We start from the raw sequence: 16,263 nt of genomic DNA on the forward strand, positions 1-16,263 counted from the left end.
GGACCCCCTGCATTGGGAGCACAAAGTCTTAGCCACTGGACTGCCAGGAAAACTGCTCTAATAGCCTTAAACTGGAAACAGCATAAATGTCCATCTACTAGTGCATGAATAAGCAAAATATGTCATATCCACACAATGAAATACAACTCAGCAACATAAGGGGACAAATTTTATGCTTGGTGAAAGAAGCCAGATGCAGAAGACTACATAATGCATGATTTCACGTGTCTGAAATGTCCAGAAAAGGTAAAAATATAAAGACAGAAAGCACATCAGTGGCTTCCTAGGGCTTGGGGTGGGAGCAGAGATTAAACAAGCAGGGAGGAATTTTTTGGCTGATGGAAATGTCGTTGTGAAGGTAGCACACCTTGTTCAATTTGCTAAAAATCATTGGATTGTATATTTGAAGTGAGTGAACTGTATGCCCTCTAAGTTATTAAGCAATAAAGCTTTTTTTTTTTTTTTAACTTCATCTCCCTGGGGAGGAGAGGGGCATACGGCAATTACAGGCACCCAAGGCTTCTGAGCATGCCGCGGGACTAGATCAGTTTGCTTCAGGCGAGCGTATCACCTTTCCTATTAATAATTTGCAGATTTAGGTTCTTAGCTATATAGTCTTCAGGAACTACTGTATGCACTGAATTGGAGTATGCCTGGGTGAGAACAGATAAATGGCAAAATTAAGCACAGTGTGACCAAAGGATGCTTTTGTTTGTTTGCTTTTTAAATTTTGAATCCTATGACAAAGGAGGCCTTCCCAGATATCTCTTTTCCGAGGTATCACATTGCTTTAAGCTAGAGAAAACAGTACCGAATGGGGAATTCCAGACCTTTGTGTCTCAGGCCACGGACAGGAGGCCAGCGTGGCTAGAACAGTGAGACAGGAGCTGGAAGCGTGGTGGGGAGAGACCAGGTCATGTAAATTCGTCTGCCCGCTTTGGGAAGGCACTGATGGACGGCAAAGAATTCAGGTTTCAGTAGCAGGCTTCGGTTCGGTTCGGTTCACTCGCTCAGTCGTGTCCGACTCTTTGCGACCCCATGAATCGCAGCACGCCAAGCCTCCCTGTCCATCACCAACTCCCAGAGTTCACTCAGACTCGCGTTCATCGAGTCAGTGATGCCATCCAGCCATCTCATCCTCTGTCGTCCCCTTCTGCCCCCAATCCCTCCCAGCATCAAAGTCTTTTCCAATGAATCAACTCTTTGCCTGAGGTGACCAAAGTACTGGAGTTTCAGCTTTAGCATGAAACTTCCAAAGAAATCCCAGGGCTGATCTCCTTCAGAATGGACTGGTTGGATCTCCTTGCAGTTCAAGGGACCCACAAGAGTCTTCTCCAACACCACTTCGGCGCTCAGCCTTCTTCACAGTCCAACTCTCACATCCATACATGACTACTGGAAAAACTATAACCTTGACTTAAGTGAAGTGAAGCCACTCAGTCGTGTCCGACTCTTTGCGACTCCATGGACACCAGGCTCCTCCATCCATGGTATTTTCTAGGCAAGAGTACTGGAGAACTTCCCGACCCAAGGATCGAACCCAGGTCTCCCACATTATAGACAGACGCTTTACCGTCTGAGGCACCAGGGAAGCCTTGACTTGCCTGAATTCAAATCCCACTGCGCTACAATCTAGCTACGTGATACTGAACAACTTGCTTAAACTGCCTCAGTTCTTCCACTTTAAGTTGGGGGAGAACAATAGCACTGAAAGGATTGTGAGGACTAAGTGTGCTAATAAAAGTAAGGGCTTTAGAGTAAGCACGTATTTAAGCGCCCAGCTGGCATTTAAATTAGCAGAAGAAAAGGGACGCTCCTTCTGTTGAACGCTCTCAGCTCGCCGCGTTTCCCGGAATGCCTGCAATCACTATAGTAACGGCTACCTACTTCCGGAAGAAGTACGGCGCGCGGCGAGGGTCAATCCCGGGCGTACACATCAGCGCGCTGACCCAGGGGCTGTGGAGGGTTCTGTCTCCGGCGCTGTCGATCCCCGGCCGCTGCTTCCCAGGCTGCCGCGGGCGCTCTCGCAGGGCCACCCGCTTCTGCAGCCGAGTGGCCGTCCGGAGCCAGGTCTTCAGGCTTGGACGCCGAGCTGCGACGGTGCAGCCATGGACTTCTCCAAGTTCCTGGCGGAAGACTTCGACGTGAAGGAGTGGATCAATGCGGCCTTCAGGGCTGGCCCCAAGGAGGCGGCGGCCGGGAAGGCGGACAGCCACGCAGCCACCCTGGTGATGAAGCTGCAGCTGTTCATCCAAGAGGTGAACCACGCCGTGGAGGGTGAGCGGCCGGGCAGAGCTCCCAGACGGGCCCGGGGTCCGCGGGGGTGCACGTAGTGGGCAGTAAATGTCAGCGCCTCGCGTGGAGAGCGAGCGAGCGCGGGTCCGGTTCCCGCGCAGTCCTCGTGGGGACATCCAGGTCTCAGCCCGCTGCTCGTCTCTCTGCAACACTTGCAGATTTGGGATCTTGCTTTCCACTTCCGGCGGTTTAAAACTTACTGGACTGAATTTTAAGAATATGAAATAACTAGTCAACAGATTCTTACATTTGGCAAAAAGCATATAGAAGATGTATAGGAAAGACACAAATAGGGAAGACATTGTTTTAATGGATTTAAAAAAAAAGATCGTTACCTGTAGTTGATTTACAATGTTGTGTTAATTTCTACTGTACAGTAAAGTGATTCAGTTATATATGTTATATATATATGTATTCAGTAAGTTGAAACTCCCAATCCTTTGGCCACCTGATGCGAAGAGCTGACTCGTTTGAAAAGACCCTGATGCTGGGAAAGAATGAAGGCGGGAGGAGAAGGGGGCAACAGAGGATGAGATGGTTGGATGGCATCACCGACTCAGTGGACATGAGTTAGAGTAAACTCCAGGAGTTGGTGATGGACAGGGAGGCCTGGCTTATTGCAGTCAATGGGGTTGCAAAGAGTTGGACACGACTAAGTGACTGGACTGACAGACTGACTGTATATACTTACATATATACATTCTTTACCACATTCTTTTCCATTATGGTTTGTCACAGCATATTGAATATAGATCATTTCCTGTGCTGTACACCAAGTAGGAGCTTGTTTATCCATTCTATATATAATTGTCCGCGTCTGCTAACTTAAGACTCCCACTCCATCCTTCCCCCACACCCCTCTTATAGTGGATCTCTATGTCAGTGAGGAAGATGGGCTGTCTTGATTGGAGACTTTTTATTCCCCACATTTGTCTGTGCTGGGTCTTTATTGCTGCACTTGGACTTTCTCTAGTTGTAGAGAGTGGAGGGCTACTCTCTAGTTGCTGTTCGTGGTCTCATTGTGGTATTTCTCTTGCTTTAGAGCACAGGATCTAGGATTCATGGGCTCAGTAGTTGTGACATACGAGCTGAGTTGCTCTGCAGCCTGTGGGGATTTTCCTGGACCAGGGATTGAACCAGTGTCCTGTGCATTGGCAGGTGGATTCTTAACCACTGGACCACCAGGGAAGTACTAATGGGAGACTTTAAAGTATCAAATTAACTAACCAGAATAGTTGAGTTAATAATAATTTAATGTATCTACCGTGCACCTGTCAAGAAATGAGCACCGGGGGTGAAAAGTTTATCTTTCTGGAGTTTGCTGCCTTGTGGGGAAGACAGGTGAACAATTTAATTACAATGAGGGGTAGATTTACTGAGAACAGAACTGGAAGCTGAGAGTTAGATGAAGGCAGCAGTTGTCTCTTGTCTGGGAGGTTCATAAAGGGCTTTCCCTTTGTTAGGCCTTGAATGAAAGCTCCACAGGGCAGAGATGAGGAGGGCATTGTGTTTAGTCTCTCAGCCGTGTCTGACTCTCTGTGAGCCCATGGACTGTTATCGCCCACCAGGCTCCTCTGTCCATGGGATTCTCCAGGGAAGAATACTGGAGTGGGTTGCCATTCCTTTCTCCAGAGGATCTTCCTGACCCAGGGATCAAAGCCAGGTCTGCATTGCAAGCAGATTCTTTACTGTATGAGCTACAGGGAAGTTCAGGGAGAATTTTAATAATAATAATATGATGGCAAATATCTGAGTCCTTGATATACGTCAGGCACTGTTTTAAGGGCTTTGTATGTACTTTTGTAAAAAGAGCTACTTAATACTTAGTAATCCGTGGTCTTTTTAAAACAAATCATTTTAATTACTTTATTTGGCTGCACTGGGTGTTTAGCTGTGGCATAAGGGGTCTTCAGTCTTCATTAGGGCCTGTGGGATCTTCAGCTGTGGCATTCAAACTCTGTTATAGCATGCAGGATCTAGTTGCCTGACCAGGGATTGAACCTGGGCCCTGTGCATTGGGAGCACAGAGTCTTAGCAACTGAACCACCAGGGTATTGCCTTGGAGAGCCTTATGCTATCATAGACACAGCATAAATATCCATCAGCTGGTGAGTGGATAAACAAAATATGGAATACAACTCAGCAACATAAGGGAACAAGTGTTATCCTTGGTGAAAGAAGCAAAATGCAGAAGACTACATAATGCATGATTTCATGTGTCTGAAATGTCCAGAAAAGGTAAATTCTTAGAGACAGAAAGCAGATTAGTGGTTTCCCAGGGCTTGGGGTGGAAGCAGAGATTAAGTGCAAAGTGGCAGGAAGGAATTTTTTGGTTGATGTCAGTGTTCTTGTGGAGATAACACAGCTTGTTAAATTTGCTAAAAATCATTGAGTTGTATATTTGAAGTGAGTGAATTGTATGCCAGCTAAATTATTCATCAATAAAGCTGTTTTTAAAAAGCTTCAGCTTGTTGGGGAGGAGAGGGACATATCATAGAGGCTCCCAGACTTAATGTCCTACAGTTCTTGGGACAGCCCTGTGCAATGAAGAAGTGTCCTGGAGAAAATGTTAATAGTGCCGCCCCCTCCCCCAGCATGATTGTCTTATTTAGACATGGCAGTAATCCTTAGAGGTAGGCACAGTTATTATTCCCACTTTATAGTTGTAGAAACTGCAGCCAAAGGTAGTAACTTGCCCAGCATTGTGTTGCTAATGAATGGGGAGACTGGATTTGAACCCAAGCGACTGGTCCCAGATCCCAGGCTCTTATCCATTGTACTTTACTACCTTTCTGGTATTAAAGGGAGAGGGAACACTTGTAGAGGTAGGTGGGTATAAAGAGACCTACCCAGTCCAGAAGAAAAGTGAGAAGTTCAAATAGAGCTTCATCAATAGCATCAATACATATTAGTCCTTATTATTATTGGAGGATTACACTTCCATGAGGGGGAATTTCTGCTGGAAATAAGGTAGAAAAGTAGATGAGGATCAGACTGTGAAAGGCTTTTCTGGCCATCCTAAAGTTTTGATTTTCATCCTATAAGGCAGGGGTTCCCAAGCCCTGGGAACTATTAGGAACCAGGCCACAGTAGGTGAGCGGTGGGCAAGAGAGAGAAGTTTCATCTGTAATTTACAGCCACCTCCCATTGCTCACTTTTACAGGAAGCTCCACTTCTTGCTCAAGGAACTCAATAAATTCAATGCTCTTGAATCATCCCAAAACCATCCTCTGCCCCGCCCCTTTCCAGCTTCCCAGGTCCGTGGAAATTTTGGTCCCTGGTGCCAAAAATGTTGAGGACCGCTTCTGTAGGTAGTGAGAAGCCATAGAAGGTTTAAAGCTTTATTTTTAGGGACAGTGAGACAAGGTCCCAAGTCTGTGGTGAGAAGAAGTTACTGCAGAGGTTGAAACTGGAGTTGTTGAGGATCCCTAATAGGGTGGATTGATTCATTATTCATTCAGTCAGCAAATATTTTTTGGGCTCAGACTTCTTCAGGGTCCAGAGATGCAGTGTTAAACAAGGTCCGTTCTTAGGTTGGAAATGTTGGCAGGGTCCAGATCATGCAGGGAGGGATTTTACTGTCACATTAAAGAGTCTGGATTTGATTTAAAATGTGTATAGTGGGAAGGTACTGGAGGATTTTTAAGCAGGACAATGAGATGATTTAAGTCGCCATTCAGGAGACCATTGCTCTAGTCCAGAAGAGAGGTGACCGTGGCTTCACTTGGGTTTCTGGCAGTAGAGATGGGGAGAGAAGCGTAGCTTTAAGGTATTCTCAGGAGAAAGGGGAGAATTTGCTGATGGATTGGAATGAGGGATAAGGGGAGGAAATCAAGAAGGATGGCAGATCCTTGTTCTGAGCAACCGTGAATGGGGGTGCCAAACGTGCCACAATGCTGCGGGAATTTGTAGTGAAATTCCAAGCAGCCATTGCCTAGATTCTGCAGCGAGCAGTGGCTAGTCTTGCTTTATGGCAAGTCTGTCCATCCCTCTATCCATCCATCCATCTTATTTTTTGATGTGTTTAAAAATAAATCGCAGATAACAGTAGACTTCGCCCTTTAAACATTTCGTTTAGAACCCTAAACATTATAGAGTTCAGTTCGTGTTTATAGCTCTTGTTTTTCACTAGGTAAAATTTATGTAAGGTGGAATGGAGGGACCTTATCTGATCCGTTTGACGGGTTTTGACAGGTGTGTACGGCTAATACAACTCACCCCCCATCACCTTAGGTGTTCCCCTAGTCCCCCCTCCGATGGAGATTTGGCCCTTACCCTTCCAGAGGCATCCACGGGAGGTGACAGTTTTAAAATAGATTCTAGAAAGAACTAAATTTGAGGGTGCTGTGGAGTGGGGTGGGGGGGCGGGGGGGTGAAGAAGTTCACAAGGAACCAACCAGACCTGAAGAGTGACTCTGAGGTTTAGTAGGCAAGGGCCATAACAGCCTGTTAAAAATCAGGAAGCCTCTGTGCTTTGAAGAAATCTTTGTGTGTTCTGCCTTTGTTTCGTTAGTCATAAAACTTTACTTAAGGTCAGTGCTGGAGACAGAATGTTGTTTTATGGCAGAGCAGGGTGAACAGATTCTTTAAGTGTGTTTTCGATGTTAAAGTTCCATTCAATGTACTGGTACCAGGAGCAGAAGGCTCTGAACTTCTTTGGTTGATTCCCCGGTGAATTGCTCTTTAGAGGACAAAAGGATTATGCCTTTTCCAGATAACACCTCCTGATCTGCAAGGATTTTCAGATTTTATTGTACACTTAGGATGTCTGTTAAAAAAAAAAAAATACAAGTTCCTTGATCTCCTACTAGGATTCCTAAATAAGAATCTCTGGCAGGTGACCTGGGGACCTGCATTTTAACTGCATTCCAGCTGATACCAGTGGTCTGTGGACTGCATTTTGAAGACCATGGAAGCAGAGGTTGGGTCCAGACACTCCTTGGCTTCAGCTCTGTGAAATCTTGGGCAACTTACTTAACCTTTCTGAGCGTTAGTTTTCTCATCTGTAAGAGGCCGCTGCTAATGACTGCTGTGTATGCTAAGTGATGTATGGAAAGCTTGGGGTGCAGAGTTGGCATTCACCAGTGTCAGATTCCTCCCTTCTCCTTCCTGGAAAAGGGAGTTTCATGTGAATTCCCTGCCTGTCCAGTGGTTAGGACTCTTTTCTTTCACTACTAGGGGGGCCTGGGTTCGTCGGGGATCCTGCAAGCAGCGTGGCACAACCAAAAAAAAAAAGAAGTTGCGCTTCAGCTCAGTGGTGGTGGGTCAGGTTGATGGTTTATCAGGGCTTTCACCATCATCCTGGGGAAGACAGGGTCCCAGCAGAGACCAGCTCCCCCACCCTCCGCGCCCCCGCCCCCGCCCTCGCCCCCGCCCAACACAGGCTCAGAAAACTGCATGGTTCATAGAGCCTTAGGGAAGATTTGCTTCCTGTCGTCTGATTTTTCATATTGTTCACTGGTGAGTGGTCCAGTGTTCACCTTTGGTTCTTGGGTTCTTGCTGCAGAAACAAGTCACCAGGCCCTCCAGAACATGCCCAAAGTGCTCCGTGATGTCGAAGCCCTTAAACAGGAGGCGTCTTTTCTGAAAGAACAAATGATTCTTGTCAAGGAGGACATTAAAAAGTTTGAACAGGACACATCTCAGTCGATGCAGGTATCTTGGTTCCTAATTGTTGACTCTTGTTTTTGGAAGATGTTTGCCTTCCCAGCAGGAGGCCACCCCTCAGAATTCTGCCAAACACTCGAACTACTCTTTTGTTTAGTACTTTTAGCTTATTCATCTCTTCAGCGTCACTGAACGTTTAACCATGTGATCAGTGTTGTGCCGGGTACAGAGTTTCCTAAGGCAGGACCATATCATGATACTTATGTTTCGAGTTACTTGCGGAAGGCAGAGAAAATGGAACTGCCGCTTCCTTAGTGTCTGAGACCCTCATTTCTCTTCTAGGTGTTGGTAGAAATCGACCAGGTCAAGTCCAGAATGCAGCTTGCTGCAGAATCTCTTCAAGAAGCCGACAAATGGAGCACGTTGAGTGCTGATATCGAGGAAACTTTTAAGACTCAGGTAGGTTTCTTGTTTAGGGGATGGTGGATTGGTTTGTTGTTGTTAGGCTTCCCTGGTGCCTCAGATGGTAAAGAATCTGCCTGCCAAGCAGGAGACTTGGGTTCGATCCCTGGGTTAGGAAGATCCCCTGGAGAAGGGAATGGCAACCCGCTCCAGTATTCTTGCCTGGAGAAGTCCATGGACAGAGGAGCCTGGTGGGCTACAAAGAAGTTACAAAGAGTCAGACAGGATTTAGCAACTGAACAGCAGCAACAAAGCTAAAAGTTACATCTTGTTTTTTCTTTTCCCGACCCTCTTGATATTCAGAAATCACTGCCTACAAGATCCAAAGCATCTAGCTGAACTCTTCCAGGCTCATAAAAACAGAATTAACTATTTCTGACCAAAGCCCCTCTCCATTTGCTCCACTGCCTCCTCTCTTGGGTTAATGCATCCTTTTCCGTATAGGTTTACCTACCTGGAAACCTCAGCGGCCCTTCAGCGCCCCCTTCCCCCTGCCCCTCCCCTCTTTCTCCTCTGTTGGCTGTTCTTTCTGTCCCTCTGCCGCCCCCTGAGCTGGCTTTGTAGTCATTTTGCTCCTAGACCGTTTCAGCAGCCGTCCACTCGCCTCCTTGCCATCAAGGCCCTCCCCGATCCCAGGTTATGCCCACCCACCACGTGTCCAGGGCATCTTCTAAAGCACAGATTGGCATGTGGCATTTCCCTGTCCCTCGTACCCCCAGCCCAACCCCATCCTAACCTCTACCAGCTTCCCATTTTCCGTCTGATAAATTCTATGCTCCTTACAAGCCACAACCTGTCCTTCCGCACAGGGCTCTGGGCAGCCTGTGTTTACAGCTGTTTCTCCGGCCACTCCCTCTGTGTGATTTCAGCCTCTGCCTGCTCCAGACTGAGAACACCCCGTCCCTTTCATGCCTGTTCCCTGTTCCCTGCCTGAGCTGTCCCCCCTACTTTTCTTGATAGGACAGTAGCCTCCGCTTGTCCCTCAAGGCAGTTGAGTGTCACCTCTTTTTACATCTCTCCTTGCTGGCTCCTGGCCTCTCCAGTGCATGGAACTCATGGCCCCCTCCCCTCTGCTCCTGTGACCCTTGAGCCAACCTCTCTTTATTTTATCTAGTGGCCACCCCACGTGTGATGTGCGGTCTTAGTTCCCTGACCAAGGGTCAGACCTGCACCCCCTGCTTTGGAAGTATGGGGTCTTAACCACAGCACCACCAGGGCAGCCCATAAGCCATCCTCTTAAAGTGTCTCATAATCTTTCTCCCCCAAGTCATTCATGCACTGTGACCTTCATCATCTTTTTGTCTCAACTGTCTTTAAGATGGTGTCTGAGGCATCGCGGGCACCTGTCGAATACTGCAATGAGATACATTTCCTTACTCTCTTCATTCTTTCTTTAAATAGCGTTTAGTTTTTTCTATTTATAAACATAACTTATGTGTGTCTTACAAGATTTGGAAAATTGAGAAAAATGCAAGGAAGAAAACAAAATGATCCTATTCTGTGCCCTAATAGTATTTTTTTTTTATGTCTGTTAGGTATTTTTCTAGGTTTTTGTAAAAATTTATACTTTTGTATTATCTTATATGGATGCATATATTGTAGGCATATGTTGGGTTGGCCAGAAAGTTCATTTGGGTTTCCCATAAGATATTATGGGATATTATTGGGATATTATGGAATAACCCAAATGTGCTTTTTGGCCAACCCAGTGTATACATGTCTCTGTATATTCTAGTGTTTGTGTGTCCTTTTTGTGGTTTATTTCACCTAATGATACGTTGTAGAGACTGTGCTGTGTAATTAATACTTTTCAAAACGTGCTTTTTAAAAACATTTAAACCTATTTACATACTTTTGGCTGTGCTGGGTCTTTGCTGCTGCTTGGACTTTTCCCTGGTTGCGAGGAGCAGGGCCTCCTCTCTAGGTGCGGTGCACGGGCTTCTCATTGCAGTGGCTTCTCTTGCTGCGGAGCACGGGCTCGAGGGCATTCATGCTTCAGTAGTTGTGTCTCCTGGGCTCTAGAGCGCTGGCTCGGCAGCTGTGGTACCTGGGCCAAGCTGCTCTGTGGCGTGTGGGATCTTCCCAAACTGGAAATCGGACCCTTGTCTCCTGCATTGGCAGGTGGATTCTTTACCACTGAGCCAGCAAGGAAAACCCCAAACGTGATTTTTAACGACTGTGCGATATTTCACATGCCATTATGAGTCTCCTAATCTATATTTTATTTGTTATTATGGAAGATTTAGGTTCCTTCCAGGTCTTTGTTATTACAATTCTAAAATCACATTAATCAATTTTAATGCATTAATATTTCTTTGTCCCTCTGATTTTTTTCCATAGATTTCTAGAACAGAAAATACCAAGTTCTAAGGATGTAAATATTTTTAAGGCTCTTGATGCATATTGCGAATTTTCCCCCCAGAAAAAATATAATAAATTTAGACAAACTTTTTCTTTGCACCCTTCCCAAAGATAGCTGTTATAATTTTTCAGAAGTTTTTCCAGTTTGTTAGGAGGAAAATGGCACTTCCTTGTTTTAATTTGCTTTTATTTGAAGACTAGTAATACTGAACGTGAAGTGTTTATGAGCCATGTTCTCTTAATTGGAGAGTCTTAACATAAATATTCTCTTTTCTGGTCTTCTTATAGGATATAGCTGTGATTTCAGCCAAGCTCACAGGTATGCAGAACAGCCTAATGATGCTCGTTGATACACCAGACTACTCAGAAAAATGTGTTCACTTGGAGGCGTTGAAGAACCGGCTGGAGGCCTTGGCCAGCCCCCAGATTGTAGCAACATTCACATCTCAGTCTATAGGTGAGTGCTGGCTGCTTCCCATCTCTCTGTATACATCTTTAAACAGATAAGGCTTTCCACGTCTTCAGTCTTGAAAATGTCTTAATTTTGATTAAATTATGTACATTGGAAGTCAGTCTGTACCTTCATGGTGGTTGCCTTTTCTTCAACATTCTATATGAACTCTTTCAAAATACAGACAGGCTGTAGTAACACACCAGTGAGCGTATCATCTAGATCCTAGCGTTAGCATTTGCCACATTTGCTTTATCACATATCTGTTCACCTACCCACCTCTGTATCCATCCGTCTTATTTTTATCATGCAAGTCAAAGTAAGCTGCAGACATCGGTACGCTTCACTGCTAAACACTTCAGCATTCATGTAATAGCTAGAGTTCAGGGTTAGTTTAGGAGCCTTTCTTTTTGGGAGGTGAAATTTACATTTAGTGTTAGTTGCTCAGTCACGTCTGGCTCTTTGTGACCCCATGGTCTGTACCCCACCAGGCTCCTCTGTCCATGGAGTTCTCCAGGCAAGAATACTGGAGTGAGTAGTCATCCCCTTCTCCAGGGGATCTTCCTGACCCAGGGATCGAACCTGGGTCTCTTACATTGCAGGTGGATTCCTTACCACCTGAGCCACCAGGGAGACCATTTAGAAAAATGTACACATATTAAGCCATTTAGAAAAATGTACAAATCTTGAGTTTTGAGCCTGATCAAGACCATTATAATGCTATGTTATTTTCCAGTGATTTTTTTTAACACATAAGTTTACCTAGCTCTCCCTCTCCATTTCATCCACAAAACTATTGGTTAAACAGGAAGCAGCAGCCGCAGTAAAGCTGCTTTCTTACCTTGTTGTTGGTGATCAGTCTCCCAGTTGTGTTCGACTCTTTGCGACCCCATGGACCACAGTACGCCAGACCTCCCTGTCCCTCACCATCTCCTGGAGCTTGCCCAAGTTCATGTTCATTGCATCGGTGATGCCATCCAGCCATCTCATCCTCTGATGCCCTCTTCTGCCCTTGATCTTTCCCAGCTTCAGGGACTTTTCCCATGAGTCGTCTGTTCACATCAGATGACCAAAATACTGGAGCTTCACCTTCAGCATTAGTCCTTCCAGTGAATATTCAGGGTTGATCTCCCTTAAGATTGACTGGTTTGACCTCCTTGCTGTGCAAGGGACTTTCAGGATTCTTCTCCAGCACCACCAGTTCGAAAGCATCAGTTCTTTGGTGTTCTGCCTTCTCTACAGTCCAGCTCTTACAACTGTACATGATCACTGGGAAGACCATAGCTTTGACTGTAATACCTTTGTTGGCAGAGTAATGTCTCTGCTTTTCAACACACTCTCTAGGTTTGTCATAGCTTTCCTGCCAAGAAGCAGTTGTCTTCTGATTTCATGGTTAAAGTCACCGTTCGCAGTGATTTTAGAGCCCAAGAAGAGGAAATCTGTCACTACTTCCACCTTTTCCCCTTCTATTTGCCATGTAGTAATGGGGTTGGATGCCATGATCTTAGTTTTTTTAATATTTAGTCCTAAGCCTGCTCTTTCACTCTCTTTCTATACCCTCATCGAGAGGTTCTTTAGTTTCCTCTTCACTTTCTGCCATTATAGTAGTATCGTCTGCATGTCTGAAGTTGTTGATGTTTCTCCTGCCTATCCTGATTCCAGCTTTGTAACTCATCCAGCTGGGCATTTCTCATGATGTGCTCAGCATATAGGTTAAACAAACAGGGTGACAGCAGACAGCCCTGTCGTACTCCTTTCTCAAGCTTGAACCAATCTGTTGTTCCACACAGGGTTCTGCTGTTCTTACCTGAGCATCTGTTTATTGATATATTGGCAGAATGTAGTCTCTGTCCACTGCACTGCTTCCTGCACTCTTGGTCATACATCACGCAAGCCCTTCTGCTCTGGGGTTAGTGTTCTCCTAAACCTGTTCTGTTGAAGGTCACCAACAACCATGTCATCAGCAAACCTGAAAGCCTAATACCATTTTATACTTTTCTGTTTCTCATTGTCAACAACACTTAACGATGTTTTCTACTCCCTCCTGCTCTGAAAATGCTTTCTTCTTTTGACTCCTGAGATGTAGCACCAGTTTTATGTATGTGAAGTCTCTCAGTCGTATCTGACTGTTTGTGACCCCATGGACTGTAGCTCGCCAGGCTCCTCCATCCATGGGATTTTCCAGGCAAGAATACTGGAGTGGGTTGCCATTGCCTTCTCCAGGGCATCTTCCCCACCCAGGGATCAAACCTTGGTCTCCCGCACTGCAGGCAGACGCTTTACCATCTGAGCCACCAGGGAAGTTTTATGTATATGATGGTACATTTTCAGTGATGAAATGAAACCATAAATAGTTCTGATATATTTGTTCTGTTTGCTTTTTTTTAAGATTTATTTAATTTTTGGCTGCACTGGGTCATCATTGCTGCATGTGGGCTTTCTCTAGTTGTGGTGAGTGGGGTCTACCCTTCACTGCGCTCTGCAGACTTCTCATTGCGATGGCTTCTTTTGTTGCAAATACAGGCTCTAGGCACTGGGGCTCAGTACTTGTGGCATATGGACTTGGTTGCCCAATGGCATGTGGAATCTTCCTGGAACAGGGATTGAACAAGTGTCCCCTGCATTGACAGGTCAATTCTTAACTACTGGACCACCAGAGAAGTTCAAAATGTACTCTCTTTAAAAATATATATTTTTTAAAAAATTTCAAATTTAAATCCAAGGTCATGAGGCTTTCCCCGATATATATTTTTTTTTCTAAGAGTTTTATAGTTTTAGCTCTTACATTTAGGTCTTTGATACATTATAAGTTAATTTTTATATATGGTACAAGGTAAGCGTCCACTTTCTTTTGCATGTGGACATCCTGTTTTCTGAGCATCGTTGTTTCTGAGTGTAGTTGTTAAAGGACTCTCCTTTCCCCCAGTGAATGATCATGACTTCTTTGTTGAAAATCTTTTGACCATGTGTGTGAAGGTTTATTTCTGGGCTCTCTATTCTCTCTATATACAGAGGCATATCTTAATCCTTATGCCAGTACCACATTGCTTTGATTATTGTAGCTTTGTGGTAACTTTTGAAATCATGGATTGTGAACCCACCAATGTTGTCCTTCTTTTTCAAGATTGTTTTGGCTTTTTGGAGGTCCCTTGAAATTCCATATGAATTTTAGGGTGAATTTTTTCTGTTTTTCCAGAGAACACCTTTGAACACCATTTTGGAAGGGATAACTTTGAATCTGCAGGTGATTTGGGTAGTATTATCATCTTTTAAAACATTTTTATTAATTTTTTAATTGGTGGAAAATTGCTTTACAATTTTGTGTTGGTTTCTGCTGTACAACACGAATCAGTCATAATTTTAATTTTGTATATCAGTCATAATCAGAGATATATATATCTCCCTCTCTTCCCTCCCCCTGTCCCGCCCTCTAGGTCATCACAGAGTGCTAGGCTGGGCTTCCTGTGTTATTTAGCAACTTCCCACTAACCATCTGTTTCACACATGATAGTGGATATGTGTTAATGCTGCTTTCTCCATGCATCTTACCCTCACCTTCTCCCGTTGGAAATTTTCTAATTCATGAGCACAGTATACCTTTTCATTTATTTATATCTTTTAAAATTTCTTTCAGTGGTGTTTTTTGACTTTCAGTGTACAAGATTGTTCATTGTTACTGTATAGAAATGCAGGTGAGTTTTGGTGTGTTGATTTTGTATCCTGCTGCATTAACGTAATAGTTCTAACAGTTTTTGTGTGTGTGTGTGTGTGTGTGTGTGTGTGTGTAATCTTTAGCACTTTCTATATATGAGATCATATTATCTGCAAACAAAGATATTTTTACTTCTTCCTTCCCTTTTGGATGCTTTTTATGTGTGTGTGTGTGTGTGTGTGTGTGTGTAATCTTTAGCACTTTCTATATATGAGATCATATTATCTGCAAACAAAGATATTTTTACTTCTTCCTTCCCTTTTGGATGCTTTTTATATCTTCATCTTACATAATTGTTCTGACTGTAACTTCTAGTACTGAATTGAATAGAAGTTGCAAAAGTGGGCATCCTTGTCTCATTCCTGATCTCAGAGGAAAAGTTTGAAATGGTCTTTCATATCAAGTATTATGTTAGTTGGGGGCTTTTCATATATGACCTTTATTATGTTGAGGTTGTTTGCTTCTAGTCCTACTTTTTTGGAGTGTTTTTAATCATGAAAAAGTCTTACATTTTATCACATGGCTTTTTTGCATCAGTTGAAATGATCATGTGAACATTTTCCCTTTGTTAATGTGGTGTGTTACATTTATTGATTTTCATGTGTTGAGCCTTCTTTGTGTCCCAGAGTAAATCCCACGTGGTCAAGGTATATGATCCTTTTAATATGCTCTTGAATTTGGCTTGCTGGTATTTTGTTGATGATTTTTGCATCTATATTTATCAGGAATATTGATCTGTAGGTTTCTTTTCTTGCAGTGTCTTTGTTGGCTTTGGGATTAAGGTAATGCTGACCTCATAGAATAGGCTGGGAAGTCTTCAGCACTCTTCAGTTTGGAGGAGAGTTTGAGAAGTATTAGTATTAATTAAACTTTTTTTTTTTCCTTTTGTGCTTGGTCTTTGTTGCTGCACATGGGCTTTCTCTAGTTGTGGTGTGGGCTTTCTCACTGAGGTAGCTTCTCTTGCTGCAGAGCATTGGCTCTAGATATGTGGACTTCAGTAGTTGTGGGTTTAGTTGCCCTGAGGCATGTGGAATCTTCCTGGGCCGGACGGAGATTGAACTTGTGTCTCCTGCATTTGCAGGTGAATTCTTAATCACTGGGCCATCAGGGAAGTCCAAGTATTAATTCTTAATTAATCACTGAAGCCATCTGATATACTTTTCTTTGTTGAGAGGTTTTTGATTACAGATTCAGTAAATAGTTTTATGTCCATTCAGAGTTTCTATTTCTTCGTGATTTAGTCTTGGTACACTGACTATTTCTAGCAACTTGTTCATTTTACCTAGTGTATCCAATTTGTTAGCATATAATTATCCATAGTACTTTCTCATAATTCTGTTACCTTTAGTAAAATTGGTAGTGATGTCCTCCCTTT

The 16,263-nt window shown here is 44.0% G+C and overlaps 1 protein-coding gene across 1 annotated transcript in view; it reads left to right on the plus strand.

Moving 5' to 3' along the window:
* The first annotated feature begins 2,108 nt into the window (after positions 1-2,108).
* Positions 2,109-16,263, plus strand: part of COG7 (component of oligomeric golgi complex 7) — an 89,898-nt gene continuing 75,743 nt past the window's right edge. Inside the window, exons 1-4 of the mRNA XM_068968792.1 lie at positions 2,109-2,277; positions 7,802-7,950; positions 8,245-8,361; positions 11,014-11,182. Coding sequence (XP_068824893.1) covers positions 2,109-2,277; positions 7,802-7,950; positions 8,245-8,361; positions 11,014-11,182 — 604 coding nt within the window. The remainder of the gene's footprint in view (positions 2,278-7,801; positions 7,951-8,244; positions 8,362-11,013; positions 11,183-16,263) is intronic.

This window comes from Capricornis sumatraensis, chromosome 3 (assembly GCF_032405125.1).
Source record: "Capricornis sumatraensis isolate serow.1 chromosome 3, serow.2, whole genome shotgun sequence".
Classification (NCBI taxonomy): Eukaryota; Metazoa; Chordata; class Mammalia; order Artiodactyla; family Bovidae; genus Capricornis; species Capricornis sumatraensis.